The 18,734-nt window shown below is 41.3% G+C and overlaps 1 protein-coding gene across 1 annotated transcript in view; it reads left to right on the forward strand.

Annotated features, from left to right (window-relative positions):
- The window catches only part of LOC127008347 (DNA primase large subunit-like), a 38,486-nt gene that overhangs the window by 14,475 nt on the left and 5,277 nt on the right, over window positions 1–18,734 (forward strand). Inside the window, exons 3-7 of the mRNA XM_050880250.1 lie at window positions 3,496–3,608; window positions 4,451–4,672; window positions 4,926–5,021; window positions 11,028–11,165; window positions 11,626–11,952. Of these exons, the coding sequence (XP_050736207.1) occupies window positions 3,496–3,608; window positions 4,451–4,672; window positions 4,926–5,021; window positions 11,028–11,165; window positions 11,626–11,952 (896 nt within the window). The remainder of the gene's footprint in view (window positions 1–3,495; window positions 3,609–4,450; window positions 4,673–4,925; window positions 5,022–11,027; window positions 11,166–11,625; window positions 11,953–18,734) is intronic.

The raw sequence follows: 18,734 nt of genomic DNA on the forward strand, positions 1-18,734 counted from the left end.
AATCAAGAGGCCATGGAAGGAAGATGAAAAAGGAAGCCTGCAGAAGAGACATAAAGAAGAACAGCTTTCCACAGAGAGTGGTGGAGGCCTGGAACGGCATGGAGAAACATGTGGTCCACGCAGAGAGGATTCATGAATTTAAGGCCAAATTTGATTATAATAGCTGTGGAGATGGGGCAGTACGAGCGTAGCTCCTCTCTCATATACCACAACTAGGTAAATACACACACACACACACACATATGACGTATGAAGACATTGAAGGAGATGGACTTGACGATACTGGAATAAAGAAGGGAGAGAGGAGATCTGATCACACTGTATAAGTTGGTGAATAAGTTTGATGAGGTGGATAGAGATGATCTCTACTGTGAGAATGCAGGGGCTGAAAGGACATGGAAAGAAACTTAATAAAGGAACCTGTTCGAGTGACTTGAAAAAGTATAGTTTTCCACATAGAAGTGTTAACACATGAAACAGCTTGTGGGAAGAGGTGGTGGAGGCGAGCAGTGTCCATCAAATGAAGGAAAGGCTGGATGAATGTAGATATGGAGACGGGACTATTAGAGCTTAGCTCGGGCCCTGTAGACTACAAATAGGTAAATACACACACACACACACACTTTCTCTGTACCTTTATCTCCAGTTTCCTTTCTGACCGTTCTATTTCTGCTGTGGTAGACGGTCACTGTTCTTCCCCTGAACCTATTAACAGTGGTGTCCCACAGGGTTCTGTCCTATCTCCCACTCTCTTTCTGTTGTTCATTGATGATCTTCTTTCCAAAACGAACTGTCCTATCCATTCCTACGCTGATGATTCCACTCTGCATTACTCAACTTCTTTTAATAGAAGACCCACCCTACAGGAACTTCACGATTCAAGGCTGGAGGCAACAGGACGCTTAGCCGCAGACCTTACTATTATTTCCGATTGGGGCATGAGGAACCTGGTGTCCTTCAACACCTCAAAAACACAGTTTCTCCACCTATCCACTCGACACAATCTTCCAAACAACTATCCCCTATTCTTTGACAACACTCAGCTATCACCTTCCTCAACACTAAACATCCTTGGTCTATCCTTAACTCAAAATCTCGACTGGAAACTTCACATCTCATCTCTTACTAAATCAGCTTCCTCGAGGCTGGCCGTTCTGTACTGTCTCCGCCAGTTCTTCTCCCCTGCACAGTTGCTGTCCATTTACAGGGCCCTTGTCTGCCCTCGTATGGAGTATGCATCTCATGTGTTGGGGGGGTCCACGCACACAGCTCTCCTTGACAGAGTGGAATCAAAGGCTCTTTGTCTCATCAGCTCTCCTCCTCATACTGATAGTCTTCTACCTCTCAAATTCCGCCGCCATGTTGCCTCTCTTTCTATCTTCTATTGATATTTTCATGCTCACTGCTCTTCTGAACTTGCTAACTGCATGCCTCCCCTCCTCCCGCGGCCCCACTGCACACGACTTTCTACTCGTGCTCATCCCTATACTGTCCAAACCCCTTATGCAAGAGTTAACCAGCATCTTCACTCTTTCATCCCTCACGCTGGTAAACTCTGGAACAATCTTTCTTCATCTGTATTTCCTCCTGCCTACGACTTGAACTCTTTCAAGAGGAGGGTATCAGGACACCTCTCCTCCCGAAATTGACCTCTGATTTTGGACACTCCTTTAACCTCTGTTCGGGAGCAGTGAGTAGTGGGCCTTTTTTTCTTTTTTTTCTTTGCGCCCTTGAGCTGTCTCCTTAGCTGAAAAAAAAAACAAAAAAACACACCATACACACACACACACACCATATATATATACCGCACACACATACACACACATGGATACATGGAATGGACTTAGCAAAGACATTGTTGAAGTGGGCAGTGTCCATAAAATGGAGGAAAAGCTGGACAAATATAGATTGGGAGATGGGACTGTCTGAGCTTGAGCTCAGGCCCTGTATACTACAGATAGTTAAACACACACACACACACACACACACACACACATTATTATGACATAATAACATGCTCTATAAATACAGGAAAAGTGCCCTTAGAATGGAAAAGAGTGAACATTGTACCAATTTATAAAAGTGGAGATAAAACTGAACCACTAAATGATTGACCAGTTTCTTTGACAAGTGTGATGTGCAAGATTTGTGAAAGTATAATAAAAAAGACAATGGATCGAACATTTAGAAAAGGAAAACATGATAAATGAAGGACAGTTTGGATTTAGAAAAGGGAAATCGTGTACTTACTGTGTTTCTACTCAAGAGCAATAGACGTGGTGCAAGAGCGAGAAGGGTGGGCTGATTGTGTATACTTCGATTTGAAAAAAGCTTTTGACAAGGTTCCGCACAAAAGGTTAATCTGGAAACTACAGCAGTGGGGAGGAATGGGCGGAAAGGTTATTGAGTGGATGAAAGATTACTTAACGTAATCCTTCATCCACATTTATATAGATGGAGCCAGTTATGGGAGATGGAATTTAATGCAAACATGTGCCATGTTTTGGAAATGGGGAAAAGTAAAAAATGACCAAGGAAAACATACAGGATGGGAGAAGAAAACTTAAAAGTGGTACATGAAGAAAAAGATTTGGGAGTAACGATGCAAGACACAATATCCCCAGAAAAGCACATAAACAAGCTGTTTGGAGAAACCTACAAGATGATGGAAAATATAAGGGTATCATTCCATTTTATGGACAAAGAAATGATGAAGAAAATAATAACAACAATAATGAGACAAAAGGTTGAATATGCTGCAGTTGTGTGGTCGCCTCACAAAAAGAAGGATATCAGAAAGCTGGAAAGGGTACAGAGAATTGCAACTAGAATGGTCCCAGAACTCTCGAATATGACGTATGAAGACAGATTGAAGGAGATGGACTTGACGGCACTGGAACAAAGAAGGGAGAGAGGAGATCTGATCACGCTGTATAAGTTGGTAAATGAGTTTGATGAAGTGGATAGAGATGATCTCTTCTTAACTGCAAGAACGCAGGGGCTGAGAGGACATAGGAAGAAACTTAATAAAGGAACCTGTTGGAGTGACCTATAAAGTATTGTTTTCCACATAGAAGTGTTAACACATGGAACAGCTTGCGGGTAGAGGTGGTGGAGGTAAACAGTGTCCAACATATGAAGGAAAGGCTGGATAAATGTAGATATGGAGACGGAACTATTAGAGCTTAGCTCGGGCCCAGTAGACTACAAATAGGTAAATACACACGCACACACTGAAGATCAAAATTCCATAAGTAAGTGCACTGCTCTTTAAATTTCTTTATATATCTTTTGATTTTGATGGGAATACTACTTGAACTAGCTCAAAAATATAAGTGGAAGTTGAATGATATAGAAAGATTTACCCTATACTGAGAGATTATCATCGAAAAGCCTGTTTCCACAGAGGTCACTCATAGATCTATATTAGCTTTGTACAGTTTTCCAAGTATTTATAGCTGTGGATGTGATCTCATATTTTTTTTTTTTTTTCAGTTTTGAGAGCTGTGGAGCGTTTGAATCTGAGTGGTCATATGAAAAATTCAGATGAATGGCTCAATAAGCTGTATGAAGAATTTGCAAAGAACAAGTTTTTCATCTATATGGCTGTAAGTCACAAGAGGAATATGCTTAATCATGAAACTTGCTTTGCATCAGAATAGCACTCTTATGAATGGAAGAAATGAGAATATCTTTTTTTAACGTGGTTTATTACGAATTCAAGAAGTAAGATGTGAATTATATGTTGTAATAGTTGATTGTTATATACTATACTATTTAATTAATATGATGGGGTTGATTACTAATGGAGTATGGTTTCATGTACTACTGCTTTGATAATTATAATTTTTGCTGGTTCCACCAAGGTGGCTGACTTCATTTCTTGTGAATATTTATTTCACTTTCTAAGTTCCTCCAGATGATTTGAATATTGCCTATTTTGCCAGAGATATGATCCCTGGCCTTCTTTACTAGGATTTGTTTCCATATGATTGCTTCATATGAATTTCCAAGTGTCAAAACTGAGTATCAAAAGATTACTTTTTATTCCATTTTCTTTTGCATGTTTAGTACTGCAAAGAATTCTCATTCACCTTCAGTAAATTCAGTAATACTTCAAGAGATTAGTGAATTTTTTTATTTCTTGATTGAGGTAGAAAATAGGGTCAAATGTTTGGTACATTGTTTTATGTAATGAACTTATTTAATTAAGGCCTCTTTCCCTTTTTGAAGTAAACACTTTATTTGAAATTAGATTTTAAACTCTGTTTGTGATGTGAAGATTGGTGCACTTAAGGTATAAGCAAAATCTATTCAGCATATATGTAGCAAATAGTTTTGTGCAATCCATTCATATGTCGATGACTTTACTCTGCATTATTTCACAGCATTTACTATATATTCAACATAACAGGATTAATTTAAATTGTTGTTCTCTTACTTTATACAGGAAAAGGATTCCAAAGAGAGAATGGACGAAATTCAGAAAGCCAGAAGGCATGATCATGTGTCTCATTTCATCCTGCGGCTTGCCTACTGCCGTACTGAAGATTTGCGTCGGTGGTTTATTGCTCATGAGACTGACCTATTCAAGGCTCGCTTCCTTCATGCTTCCAAATCTGGTTCTGATTTCAAAACTTTCTTGACAGCCAACAATCTTCACTATCCCACTGTGAGTATTGCCTGTTATTGTTTGATTAGCAGGTTAAGTCATGTATTTCTGTTATCAGTTTCTGAGAATGGCTTCAGATGACAGATGGGTGGACAATGCTTCCTGAGAGAATTTGTCCATATGAACAAATGGCTTTTTTGACTCCCTGCTTGTGCAGGATATTTGGTCACCATTGATAATTCCAGTGTCAAACATCCTTGTCATTTAGAGTTTTCTGATTATTGTGCTTGATTCTGACTATTACCTTCATCAGATAACAGAAGAAGAGAAGCAGAGGGAAAGGGAAAACCTAATTGATAGCAGTTTACACGTCAGTGGTGACAGTATAGATGGAATGACATTTTACAAGGTAAGTTTTTATTTTTGTTATTATTTTGTTTATTCAGTTAATGAATCAATTTATTTTATTTACTTTCATACATTATTTGGTTTTATTTTTATTGTCTGATATTACTATTATTATTATTTTTATTTATATTGTTATCATTACTACTACTTCTACTACTACTATTACTCTTGTTATTAGTGTTAATGTCATTGTTGTAATTTCTTACTAATTATTATTATTTTTCTTATCATTATTATTATTATTATTATTATTATTATTATTATTATTATTGTTAGCACTATAGTCGGTTCACCCAAGTCTGAAGTGAGCATTATCGTGCGCTGGCACCCTTCTTTCATACAGCGTGTCCAATTTTGTGGATACTGTTTGCTAGCCTGCACATGGTAAACAGTCGTCAGTGTCAATAATATGCAGGCAGCAATTACAAATACTATCAATTATATATATTATAGTTAATCATGAGTTAAAAAATATTAGTACCGTATTTCGTGGCATGTAACGCGCACCTTTTTCACACAAAAAAAATGCCTGAAAGTTTACCCCTGCGCGCTATACGCCGAATGTACAAATTTTTATTGATTTATTTTCTTCTTTGGGGAGTTTGAAGGGTCTTTTTTTTGTCTTGTCCAGTAACAACTGCAAACTTACCTTCATTATTGTTTATGATCCTTCGTAGTCCACAGCTATCTTATAATATGTTACCATAGAATACAGGGTGATCAAATAACTACTATAGGTAACTCTCGATTTACACGTGTTTGGTTTATGCGCTTTTGTAATAACGCGGGGTCCAAAATCCAAATAAATGTGTAATTTATACGTTTTTTCACTTATACGCGATATTCTATGGATGTCTCACGCAACTGGACTCACATGGCGCTGCGGCCACACAGCTGAGCTCAGTTCTTCCTGCGCGCCACTTGAACAACAATACAGTACCCACACTGCCACGCTACTCAACAATAGGGGTGGACATGTACCGGTACCAGCTATACGGTACGGTACCGATACCAGACTGCTCGGTACCGGTACCAGTACTAGCCAGTCGCACATGGTGTCCCTCATTTCTTCCTCACACGAGTGAGGCTGAGACTGAGTGCCTGAGTGGATATCTCGGTGATATGGTTTTCTCTCTCTCTCTCTCTCTCTCTCTCTCTCTCTCTCTCTCTCCACTGAATGAGGTGAATAATTATTTTTCGATAGAAACCTACCTCTTGTTTGATTTACATTGTTTTTGATTTATGCGACCTCTTCAAGGACACAATACTCGCGTAAATCGAGAGTTACCTGTATAAAAAATGAAATCGGTGGAGGATCCCCCATGCCTTGTTGTTATCCCTGTTTTCCGTCAGGGCCCGGGCGCCGACACGACCTGGCTGCCATTTGCATTGTTTTGAATGACTAAGGAGCACTGATGCCAATTCGAGCAGTACAAGCTACATACAAAATCATATTGGAAAAAAAATATCCATGTGTTCATTTTTAATTATTAATATTAGTGAGAATAATTGGGTAAATATACATGGTATCAAACTGTACTACATCATGAGTCTTGTACGAAGAATTATTTTGAGGAACACCAGCCCGGCCGCCATTTGCATTGTTTGAAAACCACACAACCACACCCATACAACAAACAGCTGCATTCTGCGTGTCACTAGAACCGCGTGAATTGTGTCTTGCCTAGTTGTCTGTCATAGCCTTTGAGTGATGGTGAGAATAATATTCTAATTATGATCTCAGAAGCTGTGCATCATCAGTATGTACGAGGAGATATTTCTCGCATCACCAGCCCGGCAGCCATTTACATTGTTTGAAAACCACACAACCACACCCACAACAAACAGCTGCATGCCTCATGTCACCAGAACCGTGTGAATTGTGTCTTGCCTAGTTGTCTGTCATAACCTACGAGTGATGGTGAGAATAATATGCTTATTATGATATCAGAAGCTGTGCATCATCAGTATATACGGGGATGTATTTCTCACAACACCAGCCCGGCCGCCATTTTCATTGATTTACTCAAGGACACTTGTCAATTCAAGCAGTACAGGTTACACCAAAAATGTATAAATCTCGGGAAACTGTACATTGTCAATGTTCTTTAACTGTACATATTTCTGAGCATTTTAAGGACTATTTTTTTTTTTCCTAAATTGTTGTCATAAAGTTTGGGGTGCGCGTTATACACCGCGAAATATGATATGTCGCAAATAGCTGTTTTGTTAATATAGCTACTAGATTGCTGATTATGATTATTAAACTGCCTTGGCATTGTCTGCCACTGAGAAAATTAGCAGGCTTTATCTTCATAAAACAGCTATTAGCGACATCACTTATATTTTTAACTCAAAATTGACTATATATAATTGACAGTATTTGTTATTGCTGTCTACATATTGCTTACACTGATGACTGTTTACTATGCATAGGTTAGCATACAGTATCCACAAAATCGGACGCGATGTGTGACAGCAGGTTGCCAGCGCACGATAATGCTCACTTCAGATTTAGGTGAACCAACTACAGTACTACTACTACTACTGTACTACAAAAGAGCATAGATAATAAAGAGGGGACACTCGCGCGTTTCCCTATGGGAAACTTGTAACCGGGGTGATGGTGGTGCCTCAAGTGGTGCGCATGTAACTTGTGATGGCAGCTGTATGTGCTGGCACCCAATATATCAGTATTTAGGCAAATAGGTAATTATTGAGAATCACTATGCGCCTTCAAAATACGATATTACGACTCCGTATTATAGTTAAGGGACGAAATACATGTCCCTTAACCATAATATGAAGGCGGAAAAACTTAAAAGTAAAGAAAAAGTGGTAAAGGTAGTGAAAAGGCATATTATACATACGCGCGCCGCTGTGTTTTGATGGCGGCCATTGAAAAGTGAGCAGTGTTGCCAATGATCCGGTTAGCGATGGTACGCTTAGTTAGCCATTAGCCCACACATGTGAGACCAGGTCCACCACGCGTGGTTATTTATTTTTTTAGAACATGCACCTTTGCCTAATACTATACCCAGCCCAAACCTTCACAAAAGCCTTTGGGTAAAGGTGCGTGTTCTAAAAAAAAAAAAAATAACCATGTGTGGTGGACCTGGTCTCACTTGCATGGGCTAATGGCTAACTAAATGTACCATCGCTAACCTAGCGTACCATCGCTAACTGGGTCGTTGGCAACACTTCTCACTTCCCAATGGCCGCCACAAAACACATCGCGCGTATGTATAATATGTCTTTTCACTACCTTTACCACTTTATGTTTACTTATGAGTTTTTCCGCCTTCATATTATTGTTAAGGGACATGTATTTTATCCCTTAAGTATAATATGGAGGCGTAATATCGTATTTTGGAGGCGCATAGTGGTTCTCAATAATTACCGGCAAATATTAGCACCTATGTGGTTTGTTACAATTTGTACAACTTCTTTACTGTCATTTATATAACAATGCAGAGATCGGGAAAGCTTATTAATTTTCTAAAGGAAGTAAATGTGTAGATAATACACACGAGTGTCGCTCATCACTAACAGATGCACACAGGGGTATCGAGTTGGATATAAAAAGTTCTGACTCCGACTCCGAGAAATTTTAAGGTTGTGACTCCGACTCTGAATCCACACCTCCTCCTCCTCCTCCCACCCTTCTTCTGAACTACTGTGGTGGGCAAATCAAACCCAGCCACACCACACCACATACTACACCCAGTCACACCACATCACATGACACCCAGCCACACCACACCACATCACACTCAGCCACACCACACCATACACCACATCCTCACCACACACCACATCACATGACACCCAGCCACACCACACCACATCACACTCAGCCACACCACACCATACACCACATCCTCACCACACACCACATCACACTCAGCTTCACCAAACCATACCCAGCCACACCACATCACATACCACACCCAGTCACACAGCACCACGTATCACACTCAGCTACACCACAGCACACCCAGGCACACCACATCACACCCAGCTACACCACCCAACACTCAACCACACCACACCAATAAATGGGTAAGACATCCAGCCACACCGCACCAAATCATATCAAGCCACGCCATACAAATTACACCAAGCCACACCATGTCAAGCATTACACCCAACTACACCAGACACCACACCACACCACACCACACCACACCACACCACACAAAGCCACACTACATCCCACAGTCCCCACACAAAATAACAAATCACGCTTAACCACACCATACCACACATCATATCCAGCAACACACACCACAAAACACCCAGCCACATTACCCACCACATCTAGCCATGCCACTGCACACATCCATACCCAACCACATCACACCTCACACCATACTACACCTAACCTCACATCATACCCAGTTACATCACACTACACATCACACCCAGTCACATCATACACCACACCACACCCAGACACACAACACAACTCATTACACCCAGCCACATCACACCCAGCAACCACACATCACACCCCGCCACACCTCATCACATCATACCCAGCCACCCCACACCTCACATCACACCCAACCACCCCATACCTCACATCACACCCAGCCACCCCACACCTCACATCACACCCAGCCACACCTCATCACATCATACCCAGCCACATCACACCTCACCCAGCCACATCACACCTCACCCACACCACATATCACACCTACCCACACCACACCACACCATACTCAGTCACACCACATCACACATCAGACTCAGCTACACCATACCACCCAGCCCAACCACACCATACATCACATCCAGCCACACCACCCAGCCACAGCATACAACATAACACCCATCCATGCCATGCCACACTGCACTACATCAGCTACACTCAGATAGTTCACACTACACTTCGATTCACACATGACCACAAATTTAGCCTGACCTTTTTTGTTTAGCATGAATTGGACATCCATATCTTAAAAAGGACAGCCCTGGTAACCCTATGCTGAGCTCTGAGCAGCCCAGCATGGATTCAGCAATGAGAGTGGATACAAACACATGTATATTGAAGGAATCGGACTCGCCCAGTATGGCACGTGTCATTGGGTTTGTCTTCAGTGACATCATCCAGCAATTTATCTCAATAATTTACGGATTAATAATCCACATTTCCACGCTCCACTCCTATATCCTGTCCAGGTCCTGTTGCAGTACTTGACTCTCCTCTTCACTAACTCCTGTATGGAAAACTGTACTTCTTTATGTTTTTCAAACAAGTCCCCTTCCTCAATTTCTTGCTGTGTCCTCTTAGTTGCCTCCTCCCTTCCATCTCAATTAAATCATTTTTATCCATCACAGCCATTCCACTTGTATTCTTGTACAATGCTATCAGGTCTTCTCTCTCTCTTCTTTCTTCGAGTGTTGGTAGGTTGTGTTGTGTGTGTGTGTGTGTGTGTGTGTGTGTGTGTGCATGGTATGTCTGTAGAATAGGGGATTGTGTGTTTTGTAAAGCAGTGTATGATCACTAGAAATTGGTGAGTTATGCTGTAGCTTTACTTTCATGATGAGTTCCTAAAGGAATCAGCTGTAAGTTATAGATGTGACTAACTTGCTCATTGTTTTCTGTATGTCTTTCCAACTTGATTTTCAAATAATTATGTTGGTAAGTATCTGACAATACCCATAAAGTATGCCTTCAGAATATGGACTAGACTACATTGTCCTTTTTTTGTTTGCTCTGAACATGTAAACATGTGTACCCAAGTTTAACATACATAAGATTTCACTGCTAGAAACACCAGTGAATTATATCCAATTTGATTTTTTTTTGTTTTGTTTTTGTTTTGTTGTGTTTTGTTTTTTAACTTTAATGGTATCATATTTCAAATTCATATCTCATGCATGACTGGGTGTTTGAATACAGCAACATGTTATGCATCAGGGATCAACCGGCATTATTTTTTAAGATGCTTGAAAATTGCTCAGACAATATTATGCTATTTACTTTTGTTTTTTTAAGGTCCCATTTACAGAGGCATTGGAACTAGTAAGACAGAGAAGAGTGTTCCTGAAAGCTGGTCTTGCCTATGTCCCAGAAGGTGACTTGGCCACCCTAGTCACAAGTTCCTTCAGGACCAGTCTGTCTCGTGCTCTAGCAGTAAGTGGCTAATTCATAAGAGTTCACTGATGGGGAGTCCCTGGTTAAGAGGCTTACTTTGTCAATTATAACCAACTAGTTCCAATTTTTTCCATGTTAATGAAGTGTATTTGAATAAGATCAAAGACACGTACACCCTTGTATACATACAGTTGGTTACAAGAAGACAAAGTTGTAAACTTTAAAGCACATAGATAACTAAAGAGAATACGAATTATACGATAGTTATAGGCATTTCTGGTAAGTACAATGAAGCAAAGTAGCTCTAAATTTTTTTCATGCATTGTATACCTCACTTTCCAACTGATCTAAAATCTGATAATACCATTGTGTTCAAGAGAAATTTCTATCACATGCAACTATTTGTGTTTGCAGTAGCTTCGTAGTTCTATCAAATATGCCTAATTTAGAGCATATTCCATTTGTCATCAAGGCAAACATATACTATTTCTTCCAACAGACTGCATATAGATATTTGCCTGAGTTGGAAAGTGATGAGCGTCTGGTAAGTCTCTTGCAAGACTTTGACAAGCGCTACACGGGCAAAGATTACTCATCCAGGAAGCCAGATGACACTCATATCACTCCAGACATGATCGACAGCTTGGCCAACAAGTCTTTTCCACCTTGTATGCGTCAGCTTAATGACACATTGAGATCGACCCATCACCTCAAGTATAATGGCCGCCTCACCTATGGACTGTTCCTCAAGGCTGCTGGATTAAGTCTGGAGGATGCTCTGACCTTCTGGAGGTCTCACTTTCTACACAACATGGATGTTGACAAGGTATTGAAGGCTTTGTTTTGTTAAGTTCAGGATTCTTTATGTTATTTTAGCAGCAGTTTATTTATGAAATGAGCCAGAACTGAAATCATCATGATCTTAGCTTGATAAGTAAACACATTGAGACTGAATACCTAAAGTTCAGCAATGATCAAGAGAGTGAGATTAGTATGTTAGGGTTATTATGTAGAAATAGGAGTTACAGTCAGAGAGGGGGGAAGGAAAAGAAAAGACAAGGATGATTTCTAGATTTTTTATGTCCCAAACTTGTATCTAAGTTCCTTCCTCCTCTGCATTGAAAGATTATCCTTCCACATGAGTCACCTTCTCTCTTCTCCCTTGAGGTTCAAGCTTTTCCATGAGTGGGAGACCTCAACAAGTCACATGACCACAATATTGCCAATTGCTGGTTTGTTGATTTATCAAGTAAAAAAGGAAATAGTGATCAGTGATATACACCACAGAAGTAATGTCTGATTAGATGGAAACAAGTTGAAAACAGGAGTGTGGAGTTGGATATAAAAAGTTTTGATTCTGATTCTGACTCCAGGAAATTTAAAGGTTGCGACTCTGGCTCCACTTCCCTCCCCCTTCCCTTCTTATTCAGTATTGTGGTAGTCAAATCAAACCCCGCCACACCACACCACACCCAGCCGCACAACATCACGTCTCATAAAGGAGTCAGAGATATTTTTACCGACTTTGACTCCGACCAGAAGTAGATGACTCCAGTGACTCCAACTCTGACTCTGACTCTTCACCCCTGGTTAAAAATATCTATCTATATACTAGGCTGGGATCCCCAGTAACATGGTTACCCACGACAAGGCGCACACCCTCACAACCACACACAAACAATGCATTCACTCATCTTAGTCCCCCGGCCCCTGACGGAGAAGGGCGGGTCCCTCACAGCCATACCGCACGGAGGGACTAGTGCGGGCAGCTTAGCTGGAGGTCACATCCACAACTAGTCCTCAGCAATCCTGGTTTACCCCTGCCGTTTCATAAACTTGGACCCCTCCCCCTGCACCTGTTGTGCCACCTGGAGTTGGCTCCAGGGACCACAACAGATGTGAGGCATCTCCACCAGAGGTCGCATGAGCTGCATCCTGGACGCAGCCAAGATAATTTTATTCCACCAGAGTTTACTATGTGCCCCAACATTCATCTTTGAGAAAAATTAAAGCACTCATCTCAACCTACTGTTAGGAATTAAGGGTTGTTTGGGAAGTGAGGGTAGTTCGCTAGCAAAAACTAAGTATTATTAACAAAGAAAACGAGCTCGAGCGAGAGAATCTGGGGTCGTTCTGGAAATTATGAGTTGGCAACCTGTAAGTCGCTCCCCTCAGTCTCAGAGCAACAGACGCCCGGTACGGACCTCCCTGTTCCATCTCTGCAGTACCTCGGTTATAACTACAACTTACTACAACAAGGGATCGGCCTCACACAGTGCCGACCGGTTTCGGACTACTAACTCTGAAATCCCTCAACATCCTAAGCTAAGTGATTCACAGGTTAATTCTCTGCTGGGGCCCTATTGTAGTGATTTAACCGTCAGTGAGTGCTTACCAGGGTGATCTACCTATAACAAGAGGTGAGTTGGCCAAGTGTGAGTACAGTCCTAATGTGTTGCTCTTAATTAGCAACACTACATCTCTTCAAGTTGATAGAGAATGTCCCATTGTTTTGATGGAAAATTGGGATATTCTTCATTGGAAACGGTACTTATATTGAATTTAGGAATGAGTGTATTTCTGTATTAGAGTCATCTGTTTTTTATGAACCAAAATATTCTACCCATACAATAACTACAAGCACAGTGTGACATGATCATCTGCTAAGAAAAGTGCACAGGCTTTAGACTGCTTCCATCTGCAAGCATCATTTAACTTTGCATCAGGATGTATTGTAGAGAATATTCAGTGCATTCATTCTTGTGTCAGATACAGCAAATACTGTCAGATTTACCTGTCATGCACGAACCCATTAAAAGCGTGATCAGTAACTTTTTTACATATCCTTGAGGACAGCTTATACAGCTTGTGCGGATGACCATTGCGCCAGAGTCCTCGCATGGAGATTTGCAGCGCAACTTTATATTTGCCTCCCATACCATTATAAAAATGTAAGAGGCATTAATCGCGTATCTTGCAGCGACATACATCTTCCCCACCCACTGGTATGAGGGAAGGAGGGTTTCCCTCCCTCTCCTCCCTCAAGTAGAGGTTGACAGTTTCTATGGCACTGAACAATTTGGCCTGAAATTTCCTCTATATCCTTGTGTTTCCGCCCATTTTGGCAGGATTACGTAATGGTTGGAAAACACATATACGGTACAATAATTTCAGCAATCACTGAGCTTTACATTGCTGGGCAAAATGAAGCCTCCTCTTCCTTTGGAGGTTATTTATCAGTTGCTTCTTCTGCACACAATAACACCTGCACCCAAGGTCACGTTGCTTATTTTTTTTAACTCCGGAGCGACACATAACCAAGAAGATTATGGGTTTGTACTTTCAGTTTTCTATTTCTAAGGTAAAGATTGACGTCAGGTTATCATCTTAACACGTTTCTGGTTTAATAAAAAAATTAAAAAATTGGGTTCCCTGGTTGTTTCTTAGGAAGCATGACCATCCCCTCTCTGGCAGCCTTAAATCAGTGGATCAAATTTTGCATTCTAAACCTCAATCCTTTTAGCTTGCAAATTTTCTTATTACTATGCCCAGCAATGTAAAGCTCAATAATTGCTGAAATTATATTGCCATGTGTACCGTATGTTTTAGGATGTAGGGTAAATTTCAGGCTAAATTGTTCAGTGCCATACAAACTGTCAACCCCTACTGGAGGGAAGGAGACCCTCCTTCCCTCATACCAGTGGGTGGGGAAGAAGATGTATGTCGCTGCCAGATACACGATTACTGCCCCTTGCATTTTTATAATGGTATGGGAGGCAAATACAGTACAGTCTCCAAGTTTGCGATAAATAGGTTGACGTTGCAGGTCGCAAACATTGAAATCGCAAACTTTGAACCATAATTCTTATGGGGAAAATTGAAAACCATCGACATCTTGCGCTTGGCCATCCATCCGGGCCCCCAAAATTCAATTTTTATTGAAAATGAATTTGCTATATGACCCAAAAGGAAAAGGAAAAGGCTGCTAAAACCGGGTTTTTTCACACCTTGTTGTGGTCCTTGACTCCCATTCTCGCTCTAACCCATCCCCTGGGCCTTTCCATAGGCCGCGGGAAGCATTGTAAGTGGAATCTGGGTAACCAGGCACATGTGCGCGAGCAGCCCTGACTGCGCGCTGGGTTTGAGCAGCTGACGGGCGGCTGATGATGGTGATGGTGATGTTGAGTGTCGGTGGCGTGGCGTTTGCATTGGCACGACCTGAACGGTATTTTTATCGGGGTCTGTGTGTGTGTGGCTGTGTTTATTATGGGTTTGGGCTTCTCAATTTGCCAATTCTTATTTACCACATGTTGCACAAGACCCCTTTCTTTTCTCCCATCTCTTCTTTTTGAAAAAGAAGAGATGAAAGAAAAGAAAGGGGTCCCGTGCAACATGTGGTAAATAAGTGCTCTCTGTGATGCTACTGATTTTCTGTGTACGTATAGCAACGGATTTACACACACACATCACTGAATTGTACTTGTTATAAGCTTCATTAAAAAAAAAAAAAAAAAAAAAATAACGAGATAGCTTGAAAAATAACTTGAGTTACACATGTTTGAAGGTTGCCAAACTTTGACGCCATTTTCTGACTTTTTTTTTGTGGTGCGTGACTCCCTTTCTACGCGCGGCACTTCAAATGCTAAATGGGAGAAGCCACTATACCAGCGATCCCTTGCTGACGTGGCAGCAAGTGACAACGTCTGTCAAGGCACTGGAGCTTCACTCTTATATTCAACAGTAGCCCTCAACACATTCTGCTCCCAAATCAAATCACCTTCTCACCTTCTCACCACCTTTACAGTTAATTCTTGGATTGCAAATATGTACATAAGTTCCACTTGAAATGCTCTGTATAGCGTGGAGTATATATGGTCCATGACCCGAAGACGTGCAGGGGACTCGTCCAGCCAACCCATCCACTTCCACCACCACTTCATCAGACTCCCGATTAACCCTCTCGCGCACCGTAAGTTTCCAATAAGTTTCTGTTCCACTCATCATACATTTCTCAGGCCCGACCAGCCTTTTTTTGCCGCCGCGATACTCTACATTCCCAGACGTATTTTACCCTCACAGATATATCGTACCTCAATAAATTTGGTATCAATGGCTTTATAAAGACTTGTACTAGAACATGCACAAATAAAAATAGAGGAAAATAAGTGTATAAACAATACAAACTTGTTTCAGATCTCCGTATAGAGTATTGTAGACAATAAATCCGTAGTACCAACTCTTCCCCACTCGCTAGCACAAAATTTGGTGGGCCAACTTTTTTAGCCGAATATATGTTTTGAAGCAGAACTTAGTGAGGATTCTTATGGTATCCTCAAAATTCTCATATGCCTATTAGTTCCTGAGTTACACCAAGAAAACTGTTTGTCAACACCTGTGATATCCATCCTTTTAATTATCTATTACGGTGAAGTTAAACGTTTTTCACAAGCGCTATTTGATGCAGGGTGTGTGACTCGTGCTACAGCCAGCTATTCAGAAGCACAGGACAGTGGTTACAAGATGTAAAGGCACCACAACAAACAACAAAGGCACCTCAAGGGTGAAGCAGCATCTATATGTGTGTGTGTGTGTATTTATTTACCGGTGCCTAAGCACCGGTAAGCTGTCTTGAGGGGCCTCTTGGATGACCCCGGCCTGTTAGTGATTCAGGCGAATTTTATTTATAGTGGCTGCCTTGATATGTGACTTGCTTGGCCCATGCTTCCCACTGGTGCTCCATTTGAACGAAGTCACTGAAGTTTGGGTTGATTGAAGATCTGGGCAGCATGTGGGTAATCGTCCACCACTGGATGATGGTTGAAAACTGTCAGTGTGCTTTAGTGGAACTCACACCAAGGTCCTTGGGCTCACTACACACACACACTTACCAATCAGCCACCTCTAGAAAAAGTTTGCCAAATTCAAGTCACTAAATTAATTGGAAAAATCATTCATTATCAGATGGCAAAAGGTAATAAAAAGGTTAGATGAATAATAACATCCTTTATCTAATATGGTATGTGGGAGAAACAAGTGGCGCTAACCAAGCAGTGCCTCCACCTACACCACTCTGCTCACTCCGCCGTGCACCGATCTTTCCCTTCACCATCACTCTTCTAATCTTCATCCTTTAATTAGCATGATGCCTGTGAAAAACAAGTTGTGGTAGATAAGCATTGCCTCCACTTAACACCACTGCTCTCTCCCTGCCGTGTGCCAACTCTCCCTCAACCATCACTCCTCTCTTTCCTCTCCTATGAATAACAAAAAGTCAAACTCATTCATTTTGCTGGTCACATCATCAACATTTTCTCCTACTTCATTGTCATTATGTCATTATCGGATAGATGAGCTAAATTACATAAAGCCAACCTGTGAGTGTGTGTTGATGTATGCTGATATAAGGCTGTAAATTGTTACTGTGTATCAGTGCTTCCATCTGCCGTCACCCTATCTGGCTCCTTACCCTCACCTTCCTCCTCTCCTCTAATCCCTGGGAAGTTGAAGTCATCATATGAAGAAAGATTAAAGGAAATGTTTAATGAAAAGATTTTCTATTCTCTTTTTCTATTACTCTCTCACTCCCACACGTCCTCTGCGTGTATCGAAACACACGAGAAATTAATCACAACAAGGAGAGGGTATTCCCCGGGATTGAACCCGCGACCAGCGTGACGGGAAAGCCACTCCTTACCGAGTTGGCCAAAGAGGTACCCCTCTGGCTAAGTGGGTTATGGGAGGCTCGTTCATCAGGCATAGTCGCTGCACTACAAATGGACCTACCAACACTAGAACAAAGAAGAGAAAGGGGAGACCTAATACAAATTTATAAATTATTGAATAAAGTGGAAGAAGTAGATAATGAGGAGTTGCTACTAAAAGAAGGAATAAACACCAGGAACACAAGAGGACATAGTAAAAAATTGAGGAAGGGAAGATGCTTGAGAGACATAAACAAATATAGCATCCCGCAAAGAAATATAGAGGTTTGGAACAGACTAAGTTAGGATGTAGTATCGGCGAAGAGTGTGCAAAGCTATGACATATCTTGCGGCTGGCAGCAACCCCGCCGCCACGATGTTGCGATGCTTTGAATGTGAATATCTACAGTTTGCTGGTAGCCATCGGACAGAGAAGAGGTGGGTGTTATGCTGGCGGCTTGTAGAGCGTAATTGCGCCTGGCAGAAAGCCTGACCCACATGGGGGCAGGCCGCAACAATATGATGTTTTATGAATCTGTTGCGGCCTGACCCATTTTGGGGCAGGCCATCAAGATGGCTTTTCTGTGCATATATATGAATATAAGCTACTGTATATGATTTGTTATTACAATTTTTCAACTGATTGCCTTACAATACAGTAAATTAACCATTTCTACTTGTATTTTTTACTGGTAATGGAACCCATCAATTTGTCTACTGCGGAGAAGGCGAAGAGTCATTCCAAAATATGGCTCTGGTGATGAAGATTTGTGTGGTGAATCCTACAATCCATTTTCAAATTATGACTTCATTGAATGAAGGATGGAAAATTGCAGCAAAAAGAGCAAAGAGTGTCAGCCTTTTGTGCTGGCTGTGAGGATAGTCCATTCATGTGCCTGGATTGCTC

This window comes from Eriocheir sinensis, chromosome 4, assembly GCF_024679095.1.
Source record: "Eriocheir sinensis breed Jianghai 21 chromosome 4, ASM2467909v1, whole genome shotgun sequence".
Lineage (NCBI taxonomy): Eukaryota > Metazoa > Arthropoda > Malacostraca > Decapoda > Varunidae > Eriocheir > Eriocheir sinensis.